The sequence below is a fragment of the Bos javanicus genome, chromosome 25 (assembly GCF_032452875.1).
Source record: "Bos javanicus breed banteng chromosome 25, ARS-OSU_banteng_1.0, whole genome shotgun sequence".
In the NCBI taxonomy this organism is placed as follows: domain Eukaryota; kingdom Metazoa; phylum Chordata; class Mammalia; order Artiodactyla; family Bovidae; genus Bos; species Bos javanicus.
In genome coordinates, this window is record NC_083892.1 from 35978284 (window position 1) to 35999156 (window position 20873).

At 50.0% G+C, this 20873-nt stretch overlaps 1 protein-coding gene across 3 annotated transcripts; it reads right to left on the bottom strand.

Annotated features, from left to right (window-relative positions):
* Positions 1-120: 120 nt before the first annotated feature.
* On the bottom strand, positions 121-20362 carry AGFG2 (ArfGAP with FG repeats 2). 3 transcript variants are annotated; one of them, XM_061402081.1, is made up of 13 exons: positions 19827-20358; positions 11785-11878; positions 10860-10975; positions 9606-9759; positions 8886-9045; positions 8112-8237; positions 7414-7446; positions 3133-3253; positions 2861-2943; positions 2594-2674; positions 1664-1792; positions 1242-1327; positions 121-910 (listed from the first exon to the last, which is right to left on the bottom strand). In XM_061402081.1, exons 1-13 carry the CDS (start codon positions 20036-20038, stop codon positions 851-853), a joined length of 1455 nt encoding a protein of 484 aa, XP_061258065.1. In that variant the 5' UTR covers positions 20039-20358; the 3' UTR covers positions 121-850. The 3 variants fall into 3 exon arrangements, with proteins under 3 accessions (XP_061258065.1, XP_061258067.1, XP_061258066.1); XM_061402083.1 differs by lacking the exon at positions 1664-1792 and having other exon boundaries at positions 19827-20362; XM_061402082.1 differs by lacking the exon at positions 7414-7446 and having other exon boundaries at positions 19827-20357.
* Positions 20363-20873: the final 511 nt, after the last annotated feature.

A 20873-nucleotide genomic window follows, 5' to 3' on the forward strand; every position in this document is an offset into this window, starting at 1 on the left:
GGTTCATCCCATTCCCGTGTGGAAGAGCTGTCTGGGAGGGGAGAATGGCTGTGTGTGGATATGTGTGTGTGCATATATATAGATAGATAGATAATAGGCTATATTAGAAAATTCTCTATGTATAAATATAAAACACTGGTATCCAAACATGACACCACAGCTAACTAAAGTGCTTGACGGCAGTTGGGCGTGTGTAAGTCTGTAGGTGAAATGATTCATCCTAAGTGCCCAGAACGTGGCAGGAAGCTGGGGAAGCGAGAACATGGAGAAAGGGGTGCTGGCCCAAGCCAGGGCACGCTGGTCCCCCAGGGCCTCCTCGGCCTGTCTGATCACCATTCTGTGCCTCACCCCCCACCTTTGCCCTGCTTTCCCCACAGTGCTTCCGACCACGAGGAGAACAGCATCAGCTAGCTGGGCACTGGGGAGTTGTTCCCACAGGGGAGCACTGGTCAGCCTATGCCCACGGCTTCCTCCCCTGACAGGGTTCAGAGTGAAGGGAGCGCTAAGGGCACGAGAGGAGGACTACTGTCATCGTAGTTAATAATTCGAAAAATAAAACACCACGGCTCCTCTAGGCCTGGCTCTGTCATCTCGCCTCTGGGGCCCCACCCCTGCCTGGGTGGGAGCTGGAGGAGGAAGGGAAGGAGACCTGGGGGCGGCTGACCTGGGAAGCTGTCCTTTTATCTGCAAGCCCCAAGCAAAGCATTAGCGGCTCCGCCTCCCTCAGCCCCCTACCCTGCAAAATAAGACTCATCTGGTCTCAGACCCGCAGAAATGCCACAGGCAAGTGGTCGTCAGAGCTCCAGGGAGTAGAGGGGCCCCAGAGAGCAGACCCCCCTAGGACACAGTGCTACAAGAATGGGTTGGTGGTCGGAGGTTTGGCGGCAAATGGGCTTGATGAGGATCCAGTCTGGAAAGAAAGAACAACCGCAAATTGTTAAATTAGGGAGGACGAGCTGGAGGCCACAGAGGACGTGTGGCTCAGGACTCCTTTCTCCTTCAAAATGACTGTGTGGAGGGAAGAGGGCAAATGAGGGAGCTAGGAGGCCAGTAGAGGGCATGGGGAGGGTGGATGAAGTCAGGGCCGAGGATCCCTGGCTGGGCCAAGCAGAGTCTCACGAGGAACGGGCATGCGTCCTGCCCCACATCACCCTCTTCTCCTGGAAGGATTCCATCTCCAACCCCCGGAGTGAAAGGCCACGCGCCCTCACCAGGCCTGGGCCCTGCCCTGGCGCACTCACCATGAAGGGATTGGTGGAGATGCCGGCTGGCTGACTCAGTGGCCTCTGTCCCAGCTTGGTGGATCCCAAGTCTCCGAAGGAAGATCCTGGGAGGCAAGAGCAAAAATTCAGCTGACAGGAGCCCCGCCGCTCAGGCGGGTGCTGCCCAGCTCGCCTGTCTCCCTGCCGGGCAGGCCCAACTACAACCCAAGGCGGGGGGCCCAGCAGGCTCTTCTCCAAAGTGGGGAATAAACATGTGGAACAATCAGAGGACACAAGCAGGTCTGTTGCTTCCCTGGGCTCCCCCTGCTGGTCCAAAATGGAACTAGCTGAGAGGTCTGGCTCCCTAATACATATTCCTAATATTCACACATTCACAGACCCGCCCAGAAGCCAAGGGTGAGAATAGGGTAAGAAAGGAGGGCTTGGTCTGAACCCCTTACCATTCTGCTGCTGAGTCATCGAGGTCTGTGAGGGGAAGAGCGGTGCTGGGAAGGGGCTGGCGAAAGCCCCAGTGGGTGGCACTGTCTGGGGGAAGCCTGGCCCAGCACCGCTCATCCCAAAGCCTGGCCCTGTGGAGGGAGGGACGTGAGACAGGCGAGGTTCTGGAAGGTCGGCTGGAGAACAGTCCTTCCTAAGTCCCTCCAAGATAGGGAAATGGAAGCTAGTTTTTCCCTACCCAGAGGAACCTAGTGGAAGGACCCGGAAGGAGCACGAAACTCTCTGGCCTCCGCGCACCCTGCCAAACCCGCCCTCTTGGGGCCTGTGGGTCAGAGGACAGGCTAGTTAGGAGCGCAAGCACAACACGGAACTGGGGTCCGCTTTCCGCCACCTCTTATACTGCACAAACCACAGCAAGTTACTCTCACCTCTGAAACGGGGACCATTCCTATCTCCTAGGCATGACTCCTGTAAACATGAAGTAACGGTCGAGAGCCCTAAGCGTCGGGCCCGCCACGTGGGTCAACTTGGCAGGGAGTATTGTTCTCTCCCTGGCTTCAAGGTTTTTTGATAACAACCAGGAAAAAAAAAAAAAGGAGGGGGCGGCACACTAGCATGACTTTGGAGAGAGAAAACTCTGGCTGAGGAGGGCAGGAAACAGAGCCGTGGTTTCAGGAGGGACACAGAAGGGAGGAGGCTGGACCGCCGGGGGAAACAGGGTTGGAGGAAAAAGCATCACCACCACTACCAGTCAATGTCAACCCTTCTGAACCGGCTCAGGGAAGAGGCAAGCTGTTTTTTCTAACTCTGAAATTCCGTGACCTGGGTGTCTCCAGTTTTTGCCCACTAAGTGGCTTGGAAGTTAAACCGGTCTGGCCTGGGCTGGTGACTCTGGAGAGAGCTAGCGTCAGGGGATAGTCTGGGAGGCTTACCTGTGGCCAAGCCATTGGGCTGGAAAGGGTTGGTGGAAGGCAGCTGGGTGTGAGCAGCAGGTGTGGTGAAAGGGTTGAAGGCTGCTCAGGGTGGAATAGGGTAGAGGTGGGAGGAAGAGCTGGTTATTTTTTTCCCGTTTGGTTAATATCATAACTGAGCATTCCTCTAAAGCCCCGTGTGCATCTCTCCCCACCCCCTCCCTCTAGAGTCCTCAATTTCCTCTTGGCCTTAGATCCCCTCCCGGGGTCTCTACACGACAGACTCACCTCCAAAAGCAAGCCCTGGGCTGCCGCCTCCGCCAGTGGTGGCCGACTGGAGCGTGGGGACCTGGCCAGCCATCCCAAAGATGCTGTGACACGGGGAGAGAAGTCAGCATTGCACATCACCCAGCTCCGAGGAGGTGGGCTGGGCAAGGAACCAGGAGGTGCAGACCCCATCCTGCCGGACAGGAGGAGCTGAGCAGGGTGGGATAACCAAGGCCAGGCTTTCTTGGCTGGCTTTCCTGCCCGAGAGTGAGCTCCCCGACGTCTGGACCTACCTGCTGGGGATGCCTCCAGCTGATGCCCCCGGCCCCAGGAGACTGCCCACATCTGCGAGGCTGTTGGGCTGACTAGCAGGTGCGAGAGGAGAGGCACCAAATGGAGTTCCCTGGCTGCTCCCTGGGCAGGAACAGGAGTAAAACAGGGGGTGCTGGCGTGAGACAGGAGGGAAGAGGCCAGAGGAGGGATAGAGGTGGGGTGCAGTGGAGGGGGAGGGGAGGGATGGCATGATGGCACCAACAGGGTCCTCTGAGCCAGCCCGTTCTTCCCCTGATCGCTCAGTTCTGGAGGGCTTGTCTCCCACTGAGGATTCTAGGCAACGTGACACCCAGCCCTTCTTAGTCTCCCTAGTGCTGGAAACTGCCACCTCCGAAAGACAAGCAGTTCTTCCTTGTCCAGGTCACTGTCCCTCCTGCTCTAGTTTGGCTTACACTTCCCATTTTTTCCTTATGAGACGGAGAAGTTTGTCTTTTCCCTAAAGCAGAATTTCCATTTATGGATAAATCATATGTAGCGGCAGGTAGGGGTGGGGGAGGCACTGTGAAGGGCAGAAAGGTTCAGGGTCACTTGGGAGACTCAGGGAACATGCAGATGCCACTGGAGGTGCTGAGCATTGGTTTCCAGCCTTGCCAGCATCCTCCCCTCTGGGGAGACCTCTCTGATGCCACAAGCTCAGATCACAGCTGGGGTGCACTGCCCATGGGCCAGTGAACTCTGTCTTCTTTGGGCCTTCCTGACCCCAATATTTGATTCTGGTTCTTCTCTCCTAGAACCTTCTCCTTTTGCTTCCCAGCACCTGACACATTTGTAGTGATGTATTTTACTTCTGTGTCAACTGGTCCCCATTAGACCAATTCCATTGCCAGGAAATTTCCTTACAGATATAACTTACCAATGCCCTCCCCCCTCCCCACAACTGCAGTGCTGTTTAATAGCAAAAGACTGAATCATCCTAAATATTCACTAACAGGAGACTGAGTAGATAAATCATGGTATAGACATAAACTGGACAGCGATGCAGCTATAAAAAAGAATGAGGAAGCTCTTAACGTACTGATAAAAAAAATCTAACAGTACTGTTTAGCTAAAGAAAAATCAAAGTGTAGAATAGTATGTATACTATGTCGTAAAATGTGTAGTAAAAAAAAACCAAAGAAAATAGGACAATAAAAATGAGTAAGTGAAGGCTGCTCCCTCCTTTTCCCAGAGCCAGGGCTGTGGAGAGGAGATGAGACAAGAGACCAGCGTGGGTCAGGCTGCAGAAACATTCTGTAAGATGGGAAACCTGAAATGTATTTGTGGGAAAAAAGGAACATGCCAGCAGGGGTGGAGAAAGTGGAGGTCAAATTCAGATAGGAAAGTTCATGGGACGAAGCCTTGCAGAAGGCGGGAAGGGGGCAAGAGGGAACCTTCACAAGGGAAGATACTTCCTCCGACACAAGAGTAAAGAGAGGGACAGGAGTGAGTTTCCTGGTGGCCGGAGGTTGACTCTCGTCTCCCAATGCAGGTGATGCAGACACGATCCCCAGACTACAACGCCCCGCAGGCACCACAACGTGAAAACGTCCAACACGTAAGCCAGCCCGTGCCACAAGAGCGTGGAGACGTCTATCACGTAAGGCCCCCAGGCCATGATGACGTGGAGACGAGGCCCACACGCTGTACAACTACAGAAAGCCTCGCGCCCCCCCCCCCCCTCAACCACGGAAGACCCGGCACAGCACCCCCCCCGCCAAAAAACAGAGGGAAAGGAAAAGTTAACATTCAGGGCTAGGAGGGAAAAGCAGGGCCAGGGAGGTTCTCAGATCCATGTGGTTGCGCTCTGGCCCCCTCAAACCTTAGCCCTGGTTTCTTGTCAGTGAAGTTTGGGGTCCTGAGCGCCTCAGAACTGTACTGTGGACCTCCCTGCGCTTCCTTTTCCCAAGAGTGAGGCTGCCGCGTTTGTGCAGATACCCCTGTTAAGGACACCTTCCTGGTGCTGGGCACACCTGATGGGACGGCCTAACGTGGACGAGCGGAGAATCCGGTGGGGAAGTCAGGCTGCCTGCCGCGAGGATCCGGGGACGGGCTGCTTCCTGAGGGTCGGCACTCGGGGGACAGTGCTCTCCTCAGCCCTCTCCCTGCCCACCCCGGGCTTTCCCGAGGGACACGCGCTGGGCTGTAACACCCACTGGTCTTAAGTGAGGACGACTGCAAAACCAGCCGGGCTGTGGTGGACCTTCGGCTTCTCAGACTCCAGGCCCTTCCTTTGCCCGACGGACTCGAGGTACGTGGACCTCCCGAGCGGACGCGGCTCCCTGTCCTCCCTGGGGCCCGACCCTTCAGCGCCACTCTGGGCCCTCGGGTTGGGGTGCTCCTCGCAATGAGGATCTGGCCGGCCGTCCTCGCAGCGGGAGCGGGAGCTGCGTGCCTCCCGGCGACCGCTAGAGGGCAGAGCGGCCGGGGCTCGGGTGATACCTGCGCGCTTGCTTGTGGGCACCTTGACCGCGCGGCTGGGTGTGTAGACTTGCCTCCTCACAGTTTCAGAGGAAACCGCACTTTTAGAAGCCTCCCCTTCTCCTCCCCCTCAAAAACATAAAAATATAACCCGGCACGTCAGGAGAGACGCCCACGTCTCCCCGAACCTTAGTGGTTCCTCGTGTCACCCTCACAGAAACCCCTTCGTGACCGTGGTGGGCCGAGAAGTGACTTGGATCCGCCCCTGAGCAGCCATTCGATTTGGGCCAGGGCGCCGGCCTGGTGAGCCAGCTTCCTCGACTGCAAACGGAGAGCTTTCTTTCCTCAAGGAGATGACAGCCGGGTGCTCCCCGGGCACCTCTGGGGCTGGCGGGCTTGGGGTCGGGCGGGGACTGTCTGTTTCTTGAGATGAGCAGACACTGGACCAAAAGTCCATCCCAGGTTCAGCCTGCGATGGCTCCAGGGCTGACACCTTTATTCTCTCCTTCTCTCTTTTAAAAGAGCCCCTTTAATAAGCCCTCTTTTTTTGGCCACACCTCGCGGTACGCAGGATCTTATTTCCCTAACCAGGGATCGAACCTGAGCTCCTGCAGTGGGAAGTGCGGATGCTTAACCTCTGGCCTGCTGGGGAAGTCCCCTAAGCTCTCTTTAATCAGTTGTGCTAGGAATGCATTTCTGAACGACTCCTTTATAACCACCTTGTCATAGGCTGTTTCCTTTGAGGTACCATTCCTGGGAATACTTTTCTCTTGCTAAATTGTATATTCTGGTACCAATTTATATTCTTAAAAGTAGCATACCTATTTCCCCACACAGTATTGGCGATTATTAATCTTTAAAAACTGTGTGAATATAGTTCTTATAATTGTATTTTCTCTGATTAGTCAGGATGAGGATGTATTCATGTTTTTTTCTGGGTATTACCTGCTTCTATCCCTTGGCCATTCTATTCTTATTAATAGGAATTTTGAAAGGCACATTATGGTTATTGGCTTTTTGTCTGTTTCCATGTTGTAAATATGTATCCTCTCCCTATCTGCTTCATGCCTTTAAGGACACGAAACATTGTTTTGGGACATTTTTTAGGACATCTTTGTTGAGGTCATCTTTTACCATATAGAATACTCTGACCTATGCAGCTTCTCCTTGTTAGAATTTATGGAGATTTTGTTTCCCAGTGTATGATCAAATTATATATATATATTCTTTTACTTTTTTAATATATATGGTCAAATTATAAAAGGGTTATTATGTTTGAAAATAATATGATATATATTCTTTATTTGTGTTATAAAGTTCTACTTGTATTTCTTAGGTCAGACTTATTAAAGTGTTACTCAGATGGTTACCTTCCTTCCTTCTTTCCTTGTCCATCTACTCCATCAGTTAATTTTGTGAGAGAACCTATTATAATCTCTATCTGTTGGTTTATCAGATTTTCATTCTAATAGTTTTTGCTTTACGGATTTTCAGGCTACCTCATCAGTTACTTTAATTAAGTTCACGATGTGAGAATTTTGTTGTGAATTTTAACTTCTGTCAATATAAAATGTCTCCTCTTGTTCTATTCAAAAAATTAAATTCAAAACAAAAAATCAACCAGTTCATGCTGGGAAGTGGTGGGGGCTGTGGGCAGAGCAGAATCAGAAATCTGTGCTGTGGGCTGGACTCTGCCTCTCTGTGGACTGATGTCTAGGGAAACCGCTAGCTGCCTCCCCTGTAAAAAGGGTAAATTTGAGGGGTTCCTCCCAGACCTCAAAGCTCGAGGGTCTGAGACAGAGTCTCCTGCCTTGGGTCACTATGGGATGGGAGGAGTAACTTACCAAAGCTGTGACTTCCAGTTAGCATCCGACTGGCTGGCGGTGAGGGTGGGGAAGGGAAAGGGCAGGTCGGTGGGGAGGAGAGAGAGAGTCAGTCACTGGCTGTCCCCAGATGTCTGTCCTCACAGCGCTCCCAACTGCCCTCCAGTGTGCAGGGTGCCCAAAGGGAGGGGGCAGCCCGAAAGCTCCGGAGACGGTCATTTGGGAGCTTTGGGAGGGACCGAGTGCCTAAAGGGCCTTTAGATGCTCCTTCATTCACACAGCAAGAACACCGAGACATGGAGTGGGCAGGCCTCTGCTCTAAGAGGGATGGGTGAGGCCTTCTGGAGACTGCCCTGGACACTGCTCCAGCCCTTGCTCTGGGGGCCCTCTAGGGGAAAGGTCATGTCCATTCTCAGGTCCGAATTCTCAAGTTTTCTAGTCTCAGTCTCTCTTACTTCCCAGTCAGCAACCTCCTACCCACACAGCCCGCACAACTCCTGCTGTGCTTTTAGCCATTTTCCTTACATGAAAAAGAAAAAAAGAACAACAGAGCCCCTTCCTGACAAGAACCTCATCAGACTCCTCTCATCCTTTCCTGAAGCTTCGTCTCTTTGTGTGGTTCTCTGGGCTGGTGTGGATGTGAATGAAGGATGATGTACGGGTGTGGACAATGGGACGCAGTGGCCAGAAAGAAAGGAAGCCAGAGGGGCAGAACTTACCTGGGGGCGCCGGCTGGGCCTGGAACGGGGCTTGGCCAGCTGGAGGAATGCTTCCAAATGCAGAAGAGCCGGGGCCACTACCGAAGGCATCGAAGTTGGCAAAGCCCCCATGGGAAGGCGTTTGGCCTGTAGGTGGAGAGAATATGAAGGTTATGTATATATAAAATGTATGTAATCTGTATCATACAGCTGCCAAGAGCCACTCAATGAGACATCTGCCTCCCCACAGGGCCCTCTTCAGAGGGAGTTGGCAGGAGCCTGGGGCAGACAGCCAGACCCATGCAGAGGGAAAGAGGCTCTCAGAGCCTCCAAGTTTACTCCCCGCTTTTTATCCTTACTCCATGAGGCATTAACATTTTTGTCAGGGTCTAGTTTGGGTGGAATCGTGTGAAAAAAATTTTGTTGTGGGAAAGGGCTTTAAAAAAGAAAAAGCGAAACTAGAGAACCACTTTGTTCCACCCTCTATTGGCTACTGCTGATCTTCGGGAAGAGGGCAGGGAAATGGAACCTGTCACAATTCCCTTGCCCCATTTCATTAGAGAGAAAGTAAGAAAAAGGCTCTTTCCAGTTATCTAAAAGGAAGGGCTAGGAGCCCCCCGCTGTCATGCTTTTGGTCAAACTCCCTAATGTAATCCTGGCTGTACTCATCTGACCCTCACCCTCCAGGCTGTGATGCTTCAGAATCACCATCTCGTTCACTTCTGTGCAGAGCTGGAGCTAAGTAAAATTCCGTGTCTGATGGGGACAAAAGTTCTTGTCCCAAGTCCCACTTACCCCCAAAGGCTGGGAATGCAGCAAAAGCTGGTGCCACCTGGGGAGCAGCAAAGGGGTCTCCACCAATGTCAGCCAGCAGATCAGTACTGGCTTTCTTGACCGAGGAGGGGGGAGGAGGTTGAGAGCTCCGGGGCTGGGACGTCCGAGGCTGACTGACAGGCTTGGAGAAGAAGGCAGTACATATAGCATTTGGAATCCCAGTCATGACCCAGGCCCCTGCATGGCTCCCCTGGCTGTCCCCAGATAGGCAAGTGGAAAGAGAAGAGAAGGAGAAACTGCCCTCAACCAAGAGGGTTCCTGGGCAGAAAGGTTGCCTCAGCCCTTCTCATACCTAATTCCTTTGTCCTCTCAGGACAGCCAGTCCCAGAACCACACACTTTAGAGCATGAGTCAAGGTAACCCTGAGATACTAGGGACGGCACCCAGCAGCAGCCCCTGGAGCTGCTTGAAGCAGTGTCCTGGCCCCTGTTTTTCTTTGGAGGAGTGGTCGGGTTTGAAGTTGATACTCTGACTTCCCTAAATACCACTTCCTGTTGGGTTCTTTCTTCCAAAATACACAAGTCCAAGGTGAGAAATTTAAGACCTAGGTCTCAGCAGGGCTGAGAACCCATCCACACCTCCTGGATGATCATCTGCTAAGTCCAGGGGATTTGATTTAGGAAACTGACACCCCTGTCTCCCAAATCCCATAATAATGTCAAGGGCAGATCTGAGCGTTACCTGGCTGGAGTTGGAGGCAGCAGCTGAGAGAGACGGCACAGGATCCCCCAAAAGTGTGCGGGGGGGCTTGCCTTCTGGGATGGAGCCCTGGACGGGGGTGGAGGTGCTGCCTTTGGTGTAAGTGGGCCCCTTGACTTGGTCTGGGGGGACATACCTTGGAGAAAGAATAGTTAGGCAGAGAGGAGGGGTGAAACCTTGAAACCGAGGACCTTGCTCAGCTTAAGTGCTTGAGAAAACAGGTTATAGCAAAGTCCTTTCTTATTTTCCCTACTGATTCTCTTTTTTGAACTAAAGGAATCTGAGCGACACAGGAGAGTTCTGCCCAACTTGAGCTTCTCCTTTACTCTCAGATGATCATTATTTTCCTGCAGGCATGTTGTTTGGTTTGCTTTGGCTTGTGCTGGGCTTCCCCACACCTCTCCCTCCTCTTTCTGACAGGTCAAACCATCTGGTTTCAAATAATAACAATCTGCAATCAGGCTGACCAACAGGTGATCCTATTTTCCAGTTTCCTACTCAAGGGCCCCCTTTTACTTCCTGGGCGTGTCTTCAGGTTCTTCTTTCTCTGCCACTTCATCTTCTAAGCACTCAGCATTTACCCTGCTGGCTCCTGGGACTTCTGATAAAATCCCCTTCCACTCCAGTGGATGTGGTCTCTACTTGGGATGTATCTTTTTTAATCCCAAGGACACTCCCAGGAGGGACTACAGAATGCTGTTGTGCCCACACCAGTCTCCTCGCTCTCTGCATTCTCTTCTTCACCGCATAGTTATCCCCAACCATACACACCCCCCAGAGATGGAACAAGAAGTGGCATGTGAGGGAAGAAAAGGCAAGAGAGAACAGAGATGCTGTTTCCCCACAGGAAAAAAGGGCACCTATAAAACATGGGTTGGACAAGTAAATCTAGAGGCCATGTGCTCTTAGCCAGCCACCTCTCTCTGTGAGATCATCTGAGCTATAAAAACTAGTCCACACTCCACAGTTGGGGAGACTAGCTCTCCCCTCCACACAGTCTTCTGTCTCCCCAGAGGGGGATATCAAATCTGTAGGGTCAGTGACCAAGAGCAAACTGTCCTTTCTTGTACCTTTATTATTTAGAAGTCAGAATTCAGTCCTAACTGAATCTGAGTGGAACAGACTCAACCCTCGTCTAGCCGTTGAAAGAAGCCCCAGTTCAGCTCTGGAAAGTGGACCATAAGATGAAGTGTCTTGGACACGTGTCTCTAGGGTAATCTCTTTCCTCCTCCTTACCATCTCTTCTTTTCATATTTTTCCTGGAGAAATTCCTTCACCTTCTGAGGATCCCTGGAATCTGGTATTAAAGATGTCCGAGCGTCAAAAAGACCCAGCCAGATCTTCCTGCAAACCTAAAGGGAGGAAGTCGAGTGACAGAGGACTTGGGGCAGAAAGTGTGAAGTGGGAATCATACCATTTCCAACTCACCCATCAGTAAACATTTATGGAGCGTGGACGCCACATGAGGATCTGGGTACAACTACAAAACAAACATGATCTCTGTCCGCGCAGAGTTGATAATCTAATGGGGAAAGTGTCTCAGATAAATACAGATACATTTATAATGACACATGGTGACACGTCTTGTGAAAGAAAGTACAGGGTCATGAGAATTAAGGGAAACTAAATTTGGATGGGGGTGGGGTCAGGAGCAATCTTCAGAGCTGTGGCTTCCAGAGGCTCTTGTTTGCACTCTCCAAGTAAGCTCATCAAAGGAGTACTGCTCACACCAAGGTTGGAATCTTCCCACCAGCAGATTTAGCTGGAGAAGGGGTTTAACGTACTCTCAAGTAAAGACATGGGCTTACACCCAGTTGCCGAGGCTTAAGTCAGCAGAGCTGGCTCCAGGAGCTCCTGCTCAGAGGGGCCGCCCAGTCAACTCTGAACGCTCATCACTGTGGAGCATCTCTCCCTCAAGGGTCATCCCAACAGAGACTGCGCCTTCCCCTGATTCTTCCAACAAGGGGCCCAGACAAACCCTAATTTGTATAACTAAGATTCTGTAAATGTATACATGTATATATGGTAAGATACCTTACACACTAAAAAATAAGAGAAACTCTAACCGAAAACTGTAGGGGCTTTCCTGTGATCTGAGGCAAAACTCTGCTGACAGACAGGGCAAGTACAGCCTGGAATCATTGCGGCAGTGGCAGCTCACCTCGTTTCCACGGGCTTGCAGGAACAGGACTTCAGGCTCAGTGAAAGTCGTCATGGAGATGGACTTGACTCTGTGAGGGGGGTTCAGGCCTCTCCTGTGAGGGCGAAACAGAACACAAGAGAAGCAGAATGAATGCCTTTAGCACTGCAGGTCTTCCTATGGGAGCAAAGGGAGGGGACAGGATAAAACCACATGTAAATGAAACTCTCTGACTGAAGCTACTTCTTAATTCAAGGAAAGAAGGGCGGCCAGAATGTTTTGGAGGCTTCTCCTGAGAGACAGGGAACCCCAGTCACTCCCAAGAAGAAGGTAGAGCCTGTCCATCCAGAGCCGCCTCTTGGCTCAGACCCCGGCAGCTGAATGTTCAGGCTGAGGGGTACTTCAGGGAACTCAGGTGTGTGACCATTTCCCACTTCCTGCTTCATCATTGTTTGAGGCCTACAGCACATGCTCAGGGTCCCAGAATCCATAGAGACACAAATCTTTCAAGCAGGAGGAAATGCAAAAATGAAGGCCCCTGATATTCCTGATAATACCAACGCATAAAATTTGGAGACAAAAAGAGTCCCTAGGCTGGCTGCTGCTCCTCTGCTCTACGCAGGAGGCCATGTGGTGGAGGGATGGAGGGCGTCCCTCTCTTAGGAAGTGATTTCTGGGAAGAGAAATACTCCAGACTTTGCTCGCACTTCTAGATCTTGAAACGAAGCAAGAGTCAGCTTCAACCGTGAGCTACGAGACGGGCAGGAGTCAGGAACATGTACCCTGTAGGGATGCTTTTGTGCCAGCCCTGTGTTTTCATTCTGTTAACTCCCTGGGAGTCCAGCTCTGCCCACAGATGCCCCGTGGAGACTACAGCCAAGCCGGCTTCCTTCCTCCCACTCAGCTCCCCTCCGGAGTGTTCTAACGGAAGCGTGGGGCTAAGCCAGGCATGGTTTCAGAGGTTCCCCTCTGCTTACCTTCAGTTTTGCTCTAAATCTACCACCCTCAACAGATTAAAACACCAGTAGCTGAACCAAAACAAATAAACTGGACCTTGGGGCCAGAGTGAAAGACCACGGGTGTATGCGTGAAAGACAGTCCCAGCTGAGAGGCCTCTGGGTTTTTACTCCCCGGAAAAAATGGGCAAAGCAAGACGTGAAAATAAAAGTAACTTTAGCATAGGGTCTTGACTGACACCCTCAGGAAAGTAAACAGAATTTACCAGATAGAAATCTTGGGAAAGGTGGAGAAAGCACACGTCCGAGCTTCCAAGTGCACACACCAAACAAAGGTGATCCCGGGAGCTGGGCAGAACGGCAGCGTGGATTAGTGTAAGTGAAGGCAGCCCCGGTGGGAGAGCAGACGGATGACAGGGGGCGAGGTAAACGGTGAAGGGAAGCTGCTCTTCCGGACGATAGGTTACCGTTTATGGGATTCTAACCAAGGACAGGAAGGACGCTGGAGGCTACAACTGGGGGCATTTTCAGCAATTCTGCTACTAGACTTGGATGGTTCTCAAAATGACCCTTTAAAAGATAAGCAATATCAAAGAGGATAGATGCCCTGAGGAAAGATGAGAGCAGGGAAAACCAAGAGCCAGGCTCTGTAACTCAGTGTCAAACAATCGCTCTTAAACTTGATTTGACCTGAAGACTGTCTTCTGATTGCATTTCAGAGAGATTCCAGTTTTTCCTCCTAAGCCTCTCTCAGCAGTGGCTGGATTCTGTTTGTTCCAAAGTCCAGACACCCTGCTTTGATACTCTTTCCTTTGCCCTTTCTCACCTTAGCCTCCATGCCCTTGCCCCAGGAGTGCCAGGCCTTTCTGAGTTCTCAGCAGAGTAGACAGAGCCCTCTGTTCCTATGAGCCTGGGCTGCCCTGCCACCTCCCACTAACAAATATTTACTCTGCTAAATAAAATACCAGGCATTGTGGAAGGCACTGTGGGGGATACAAAAATTACAGGACTTGGTCCTTGATCACCAGGCACTTGTTTCCAAGAAGGGGCCAGGGGAGTCTGGACCAGGGTGCTTCCCAGTGCAGCAGGCACACACAGCCAGATCAGGGAGCGTGTGGCACCAGGCCGCAGCATCGAAGGAAGACAAATGGTCGTGGGAAAAGTAAAATGGATTATGTTTACACTAGAAAAACAGATTCTAAGCCTATCACAAAAAAGGTCATTGACATTTCCTGAAAGGACAACCAGGAACTGTTAGCAAAGTGTAAACAGGGAGGTGTGCTTCCTTGGGTGGTGGGGGGAGGAACTTGACCCACTCATCAATCTAGAGGAGATGCTTAGAACAGAACTTCCTATGGCTGAGCTTGGACTGGAGGGGTTTGGGGGGTGGGAGCAGGGAGGGGGTGGAGACAGGATAAAGGCAAAGCAGAGAAAAGAAGTGATTTAGGTGCTTTGGGCCTAAGGAATCTGATGGAACAGGATGTTTCCATAGCACAGTACAAAAAGCACTGCTCTGACCTTGATGTCTGTAGACTGGATTATGTATAACCAGAGCCATGGTTTGGGGGCAGGGAGAGTCTACAAGGTAACACTCCGCAGCCCAGGAAGAGGGCCTAGTTACACAGCCCATGAGTCAGAGCATTTGTCTCTGAATCACAGAGAGGTCACTGCTGGCTGAGAGAAGCAAGTTAGAAACGAGAGCCCCTCTCCCCTCGGGAGCTGAAAGCAAATGATCTAGGAGTGTTGTGTGTTACTTGGTACATACCAGGGTCATGCACTGGGGCCAGATGGGAAGCACTGGCCTGGAATTAAACACACTGACTCTCCAACTTGCAGCTGGTCTCCCCAGCATAACTCTCAGGTTCGCCCCAAAAGAAGAAGTGAGAGCTCGCAGGAGGCACTGCCCTTTGGTTATCACAACAAATATATTCTGTTATTTCTAACCAGGAGGAGCTGGGGAAATAGATAAAGGTATTTGCCCAGAATAGGGCAACTTTTTCTAATTGAAAGCAAGGACATTACTAGGGCTCAAGCCTTCAGCCTTTTTCTACTTCAGTTTCTTTTACACAGGGCACATAAACGGCATTTGGAGTACTCTGAATCACTCTCTGAAGTACTCAGAATTGCTTGGCAAGTGAAGTGACTTGCAGAGATCCTAGTCTGTCCAATCCTCTCTCTTTGCCTCTCTCTCTCCTTTTGGCTTCTGTTAGAAGCATACTACTATTTCTGCAAATACCACAACTTTTGTTTCTCTGTGGTCATCACCCTCAAACTGGCCCATATTTTGCTTCTATCTTGCTTCATAAAAGCCTAAAACCTGCCCAGCTACTCAAATAAGAAAGTTCTGCCAGGTCGACAGTGGAAAAAAACAGTTCCACCCAGCACCCAAGTTCCTTCATTTGTGCCAGATTTAAACTTGGGCATTCCTTACCTCTGAATATTTGTGTTCAAATGAATCTACCCTAGACTGTGTTTCTTTGCCCCTGGGATTCCATTTCTCTGCCTCTGAGCCAGGTTCAGCTAAATCAGGTTTGCTCTTACCTTGGACCCAAACATTGCCAAGAAGAGTCCCTATTTAGGAAGGCTCCCCCACTACCCTGCTCTGGGGTCAATTCACTAATTTTAGGGAATTTCTTCCAATCGAAATTTCCCTGCTTTGACCCATTTCCTGAAGCTCTTCCTCAGTGACAATAATAAACAGTTGCCTTCATACAGAGACACATTGAATCTGATATTAGCAGCTACTTTCCTCTTTAGGCTCAATCTCAGACCTTTCACATCCCCCCGCTTTCTTCTCATCCCTTTGGTAATTTATTATTTTCTTAGGAGCTTTTCAAGTTCTCCAAGGGCCCTCTGTGATAAAGTGCCTCAATCTGTAATTTTAGAGACTCTGTCCCTCTTGCCCAGCAGAAGTGAATTTGAAAGGTGAAGTGCAAGGGGATGGAGGGACAGCCTAAAGTAAGGGCAGGGCATACAGGCATACATCCCCTCTCCAACCCCGATAGATGGAAAAGTACTGAATTATTGAACAGCATATTATACCTTTCCTTCCATGGAGATAAAAGTGTTTCAGTTAGAAACAGCTACTAGTGAGGCAGACAGGGAAACTAAGGTACCATGAGGGTAGCAGCTTATCACAAAGAAAGAGCTGTCAAGCTCATCTCTTGACACCCAGTCCAGAGCTCTGTCCATCTAAATCCTGACTTAATCCCATTGTCAGAGTAAAGATATAAAGAGGTAGAAGACATAAATATCCGTTACTGAGACCTGAATGATGGATTAAAGGACAGATCCAAACAGACAGGTCAAGGAAACATGTCACATACTTGGCTGAAAAACTGGTGCCTAGCCTAGATGCCAATGAGATCTCAGGCCTCGCCATCTATTTCCTTTTCAAGAAAAGTGGTTTATCCATTTTTATCCATTGAGGCATCCAAGCAAGCTGGAACAAGAGAGAACACTGAGGCACTGCTCTGGAAAGAAATCCTTTTCAGGGGCAATTTTTACCCCTCCTGAGCTTCAAATGGCAGACTCATCTTCTAGTATAAGAGTTAGAAATATAACTAAACAGGCGAGCGCATGAACAGATTGGGGAGATTAAAAGGATCTATATCCAGGTTAGGGAAATTAGGTATTGGAAGAAAACCAAATGAATAAAACTAGGTCAAATTTGGGACCTACAATTGTGGCAGCATGTATGTAAATTTAGCAACGGGAGAAGCTAGCAGCTTCTCTCTCAGGCCCCCACACCCAACACTGTGGGTTTCTGCTAGAGATGAGAAAAAAAATGTCTCATTTAAAAAAACAGCAAGAATGAGCTCGCACATGCAGACAGGAAGGCATATTCATACCTACCCACCACCAGTCCAATCTCAATTTTTCTTCAGATCTTAGGAGATTCAACTTTGGCTGCAACTGTCAACTTTGTTGTATCAGTCCATCATGCCAGATGGGAACCCTGGCAGTTCAGCTTACTGCCCCCAGAACACTCCATCCCCCTAAGTGGTTGATATATTTGTAACACACTCAACAGAAAACTAGCTTTCAGAAGAAAGCCAATCCTGCTGTCTCCTTTCTCTACCTATACTAAAGTATATGTCAATATCCCCTTTATATTAAGAAAGAATCTTTCTTCTCTTTTCATTATGCTACCTCAATACGAGCTCCCATCAGTCTCTAGCCTATGCTGAGCTATAGTTTACTTCATAGCGCTTATCAATACCTGCATTTATATGTTTGATGATTTATTTAGGGCCACGGCCTCCACTAGGATTCAGGCCACCTGAAGATGGGACTTTGTCAGTTTTGTTCATTACCATATCTCCAGTGCCTAAACTGGTGTCTGAGGCTTCAGAGACTCTCAACAAATATTTGTTGACTGACTGACTTACTGACTGAATGTGCAAGCTACTGGCCTACTACTACGATTTCACTTCCTACCACCACAAAATCCTAATCTGTAGGCAATCAACCATGTGGATTTAAGATGTTAACTGGTGTGTGGATCACCATGGAGACATGGCTCTTCAGCATCTCCTGGGCTGTGTGCCCCCTCTTCACACTGCAGCCAGCAAGCCCCACCTCACATTCTACCTGTGGCCCACCTGCCAGCTCCCAGCCCTTCCCAAGGGACATCAAGGGACACAGGTAATACTTTGTGAAGATCCCTTTTAAAGCTTTCCACGCTTTGCCCTACTCTATGCTAATTACAACTCCAATTGGAAAGGAGAAGGAGAAGGACCATCAGAATCCAGTCTGATGGTCGCAGCCAGGGCAACTACGGCTTTCCTGTGGAGTTTCTTTCGATATTTCTCTCTTTATAACCTCAACATGCCTTCACAGTTGAGCTTCATTTATTGGTCCAGCTTCTTGACCTTTCACTGTCCCCTCACTTCCTGATAACAAAGGATTGGCCTAACTTCTCATTTCCCAGCCACCAAAATGTGTTCCCTAAAGTCTACCACCTTGAGAATCAGTGCAAGTGATTCTTATAATGCTTTACCAAAATACTAAGCAAAAAATGTCCTTTCTAAATTGTTCTGAAACTAAAAAAAAAAAGGCGGGGTGTGCTGGGAGCCCCCACCATTGGTCCTATAGGAACTTCAGTTCCTGAGGAGTTAAGCCCCTAGCTGGACATATACACGCTGCAGACAAGAGACAGGCCTCTCTGTTACAGTAACCAATCCTTACGTCATTGTCACCCAGTGTCTGTCCAGATCGCAGGTGTTTGACTTTTCACCAGTGAGATCAACAGTGACCACAGCGGGAAGTGGTAAAGTTCTGTGCAATGACACTTAAAATTGTGCAATGACATTTAAAGAGTTAACTCTTCCAGCAAAAGAAACCAGGTTGTAAATGTGAGCCAGATCCCTTGGCCCTCCATCTGTCCTGGTTGAGGGATATTCATTATAGAAATGAAGTGTTGTCTATGGGATACTTTAAACCAAGGTCTAGAAAATAATGATGTCAGTACTTGCCCTTTATTCAATGTTTGAGGTTTCATGCCATGGCAGCTAACCATGGCAATGAACTGACGCTGTTCCTGACATTTTCTTCCTGGGACCTACACTCTGATCTGCCATCAGTTTTATCCCCCTGCTTCCTTTTACTTCTCTACTGAGTCTGTAATTGGATTTGCCTTTTCATAACAGGATCTTCAGGAATATGCTCTTTCTACTTTACCCTATAAATAGTCCTAAACTTTGCTCCTATTCTCTTCAAAATACTTCAATATTTTGTCCCAGTCTTCAGTCTCCATTCTCCTACTCCATTTGAGCCTCTATATCAACTTTTGACAAACTCCAGTTTGCTTTCTAAACCACTGTCCCAAGAGCCACAAAACTTTTACTTACACCAAAGTCAAGTCTATCCTCACAACATACAAGTAAAGTTGATCAAAACATAAAAGTTTGGTAAAGGAGGTAAAAACCAAATAGAGAAATAATCCTAAACTGTATGAGGGGACCTGGATCCTCATTTCTGGTCTGCCATGATCATAACTAATGGCAACAAATGCTGAAAACAGCAACCCCCATCTGGCATTGGATAAGTTACTAAACCTCTCTTTGCTTCTGTTCTCCCATCTGTCACCCAAGAACAATACTGCTCCCTTCTTGGCTCCTAAAGGTGAAAGAAGAAACAAGGAAGGCACTCCTAGTTAAAATAAAAACCAACCAAACCAATGTATTAATACTAAAAAAGTAAAAATAAATCCCTTGTTAAACTTATAAAGATAGACATATAGGCTTGGTATCAAATTTTAGACATGCATCTAATAATAATAATTCCCTAAGGGGAAAAAGAACTTTACCATATAACCAGAAATCTAGGCTAGAACTGTGGCTCTAAATTAGCTCAAGTGTGACCAAATACAGTGCCAAGGGTAGCACTGCATATTATACAAGGGGACCCCCCACCCTGCCCCAATCTAGAAGAGTTGCTAGATGCTACTACCAGGAATAAGCTGTGGAAACAAGGAACTTGAAAGTGTAAATTATTACAGTTAAGGATGGCTCATCCAGATCCCCAAACCTCTGGAAAAGTTAAGTTCTCTGAAGAGGGCAACCCATCAGCATTCATCTCTCAGATTTGTAAGAAATTTCCCTCTGGGTAGCATTCCAAAGTCCTGAAAGATTAGGATCTGTTCCTGAACACTAGAACATGGCCCTTTACCTAACATTATCACTGTGCTGTCAAACTGAGTCTTTCCTGTTGGCCCTCCATCTACACGAAGCTCCCTTGGGGGTGTTTGTCATTCTCTGGCCCTTTAAATCTGTGGCCCTCCACCCCCACCCCAGTTTCCTTCAATTCTCCCCACTTTCGGATCGCTCCCCCTCCTTTAGGGAGTTTCTGCAGTTCTCACGCTGTCTTTCCTTTCCTTTGCATCGCGACTCTAATCATGTCTTGTTGCCCCTGATCCTTTCCCTTCCCCCTGACGCCTCTGCAGCAGACGACCCTCTCGGCACATGTGTCGTGTCTCAGGCCACCCCGCCGCCCCTGACCTCGGCTCTGGCCCTTCGCCCTGGGTCCCGATGTCCCCAACGCCGACTCTCCACCGCTCTTTTCCCGGTCCTCCCCCCACTGTTCTCCGCATGCCGGTCCACTCACAAGAGGCCGGAGCAGGTGGTGCAGACGAAGCTGCCCACGGTGATATCCACGTAGGTGACCCCGCGCTGGGCGCACTCGAAGCAGTGGCGGTTCCCGGCCTGGCTGCAGCCGCCCAGCTCCCGCACCCGGCGACACCACACCTCCGAGGCCGCCTCCGCCTCCGCCTTGACCCCGCCACCCGGCCCTGGGCCCTTCTTCGCCGCCATCACCATGGCTGCTCAACCCCTCAGACCTTCTCCCCGCAAGTCAGCAATCGCCCCTTCAACCACTGCCGACTTCCCGCCTCCTCAGCCGCCTCCGCACGCCAGCCTCCCTTGACAGAACCTAGGGAGCCGGCGGCATCGGTGCGAGACTCCTCAACCCGCACCGCCCTCCCTGCTTCGCTGTTCTGCACGCTGATTGGCTAGTCGCCTCCACCTCCTCATTCTGATTGGCTCGGCTTTGGACGGCCTCGAGGTGCGGGAGCCACCAACGCCACGCCCCACTGCCTTCAGACCTCAGGCCTCTCGGATTGGCCTGCAGAGACCCTGGCCCCGGGAACCGTGCGTGCTCTCTCCTTGTTCCCGCCCCCTCTCGCCACTGCCTCCAGGGCGGCCCGCCTCCCACACACGATTGGTGAGTCCTAGGAACTTTGGCCCCAACGCTAACTCTGACTGGCTGTAGAAGCTGCAAAGATAGCGCGCGAGAAAGAGTGGTGTCCCGCGCTTGCGCAGCTGTGGCCCTCCTGGCGCATGATGTTAATTCCCGCTAAATTTCAAAGGACTAGTTTCAGAAAGGAAGTGGCCAAATGAGAGGCCAAGAGGTGGAAGAAAAGAAGGGAACGCTCAAAGGAAAGGAGGAGAGCAATTGCTTTATCAACGCTTTTTATCTTTTTAAAATCCTACTCTGATGTAGGAAATCTCATTTTACGGACAGTCTTAGTGTACCACTTGGTATACGTCACACGACGGATTTCTGATCTGGGACGTGTGACTTTGGAAACCCTACATTTTACCGCAATGTTTCTATCCGTGAAACAGTATTTGAGTGTTCATTTGGCAAACACTC

What these genes read in the sequence shown, in the direction of transcription:
- AGFG2 (XM_061402081.1), bottom strand. Translation starts at nt 20,038, where the DNA reads ATGGTGATGGCGGCGAAGAAGGGCCCAGGGCCGGGTGGCGGGGTCAAG. An exon ending in ACCACCTGCTCCGGCCTCTT is followed by an intron (nt 11,879 to 19,826) that starts GTGAGTGGACCG and finishes TCGCCCTCACAG; the next exon opens with GAGAGGCCTGAACCCCCCTC. An exon ending in GCCCAATGGCTTGGCCACAG is followed by an intron (nt 1,793 to 2,593) that starts GTAAGCCTCCCA and finishes CTCCCTCCACAG; the next exon opens with GGCCAGGCTTTGGGATGAGC.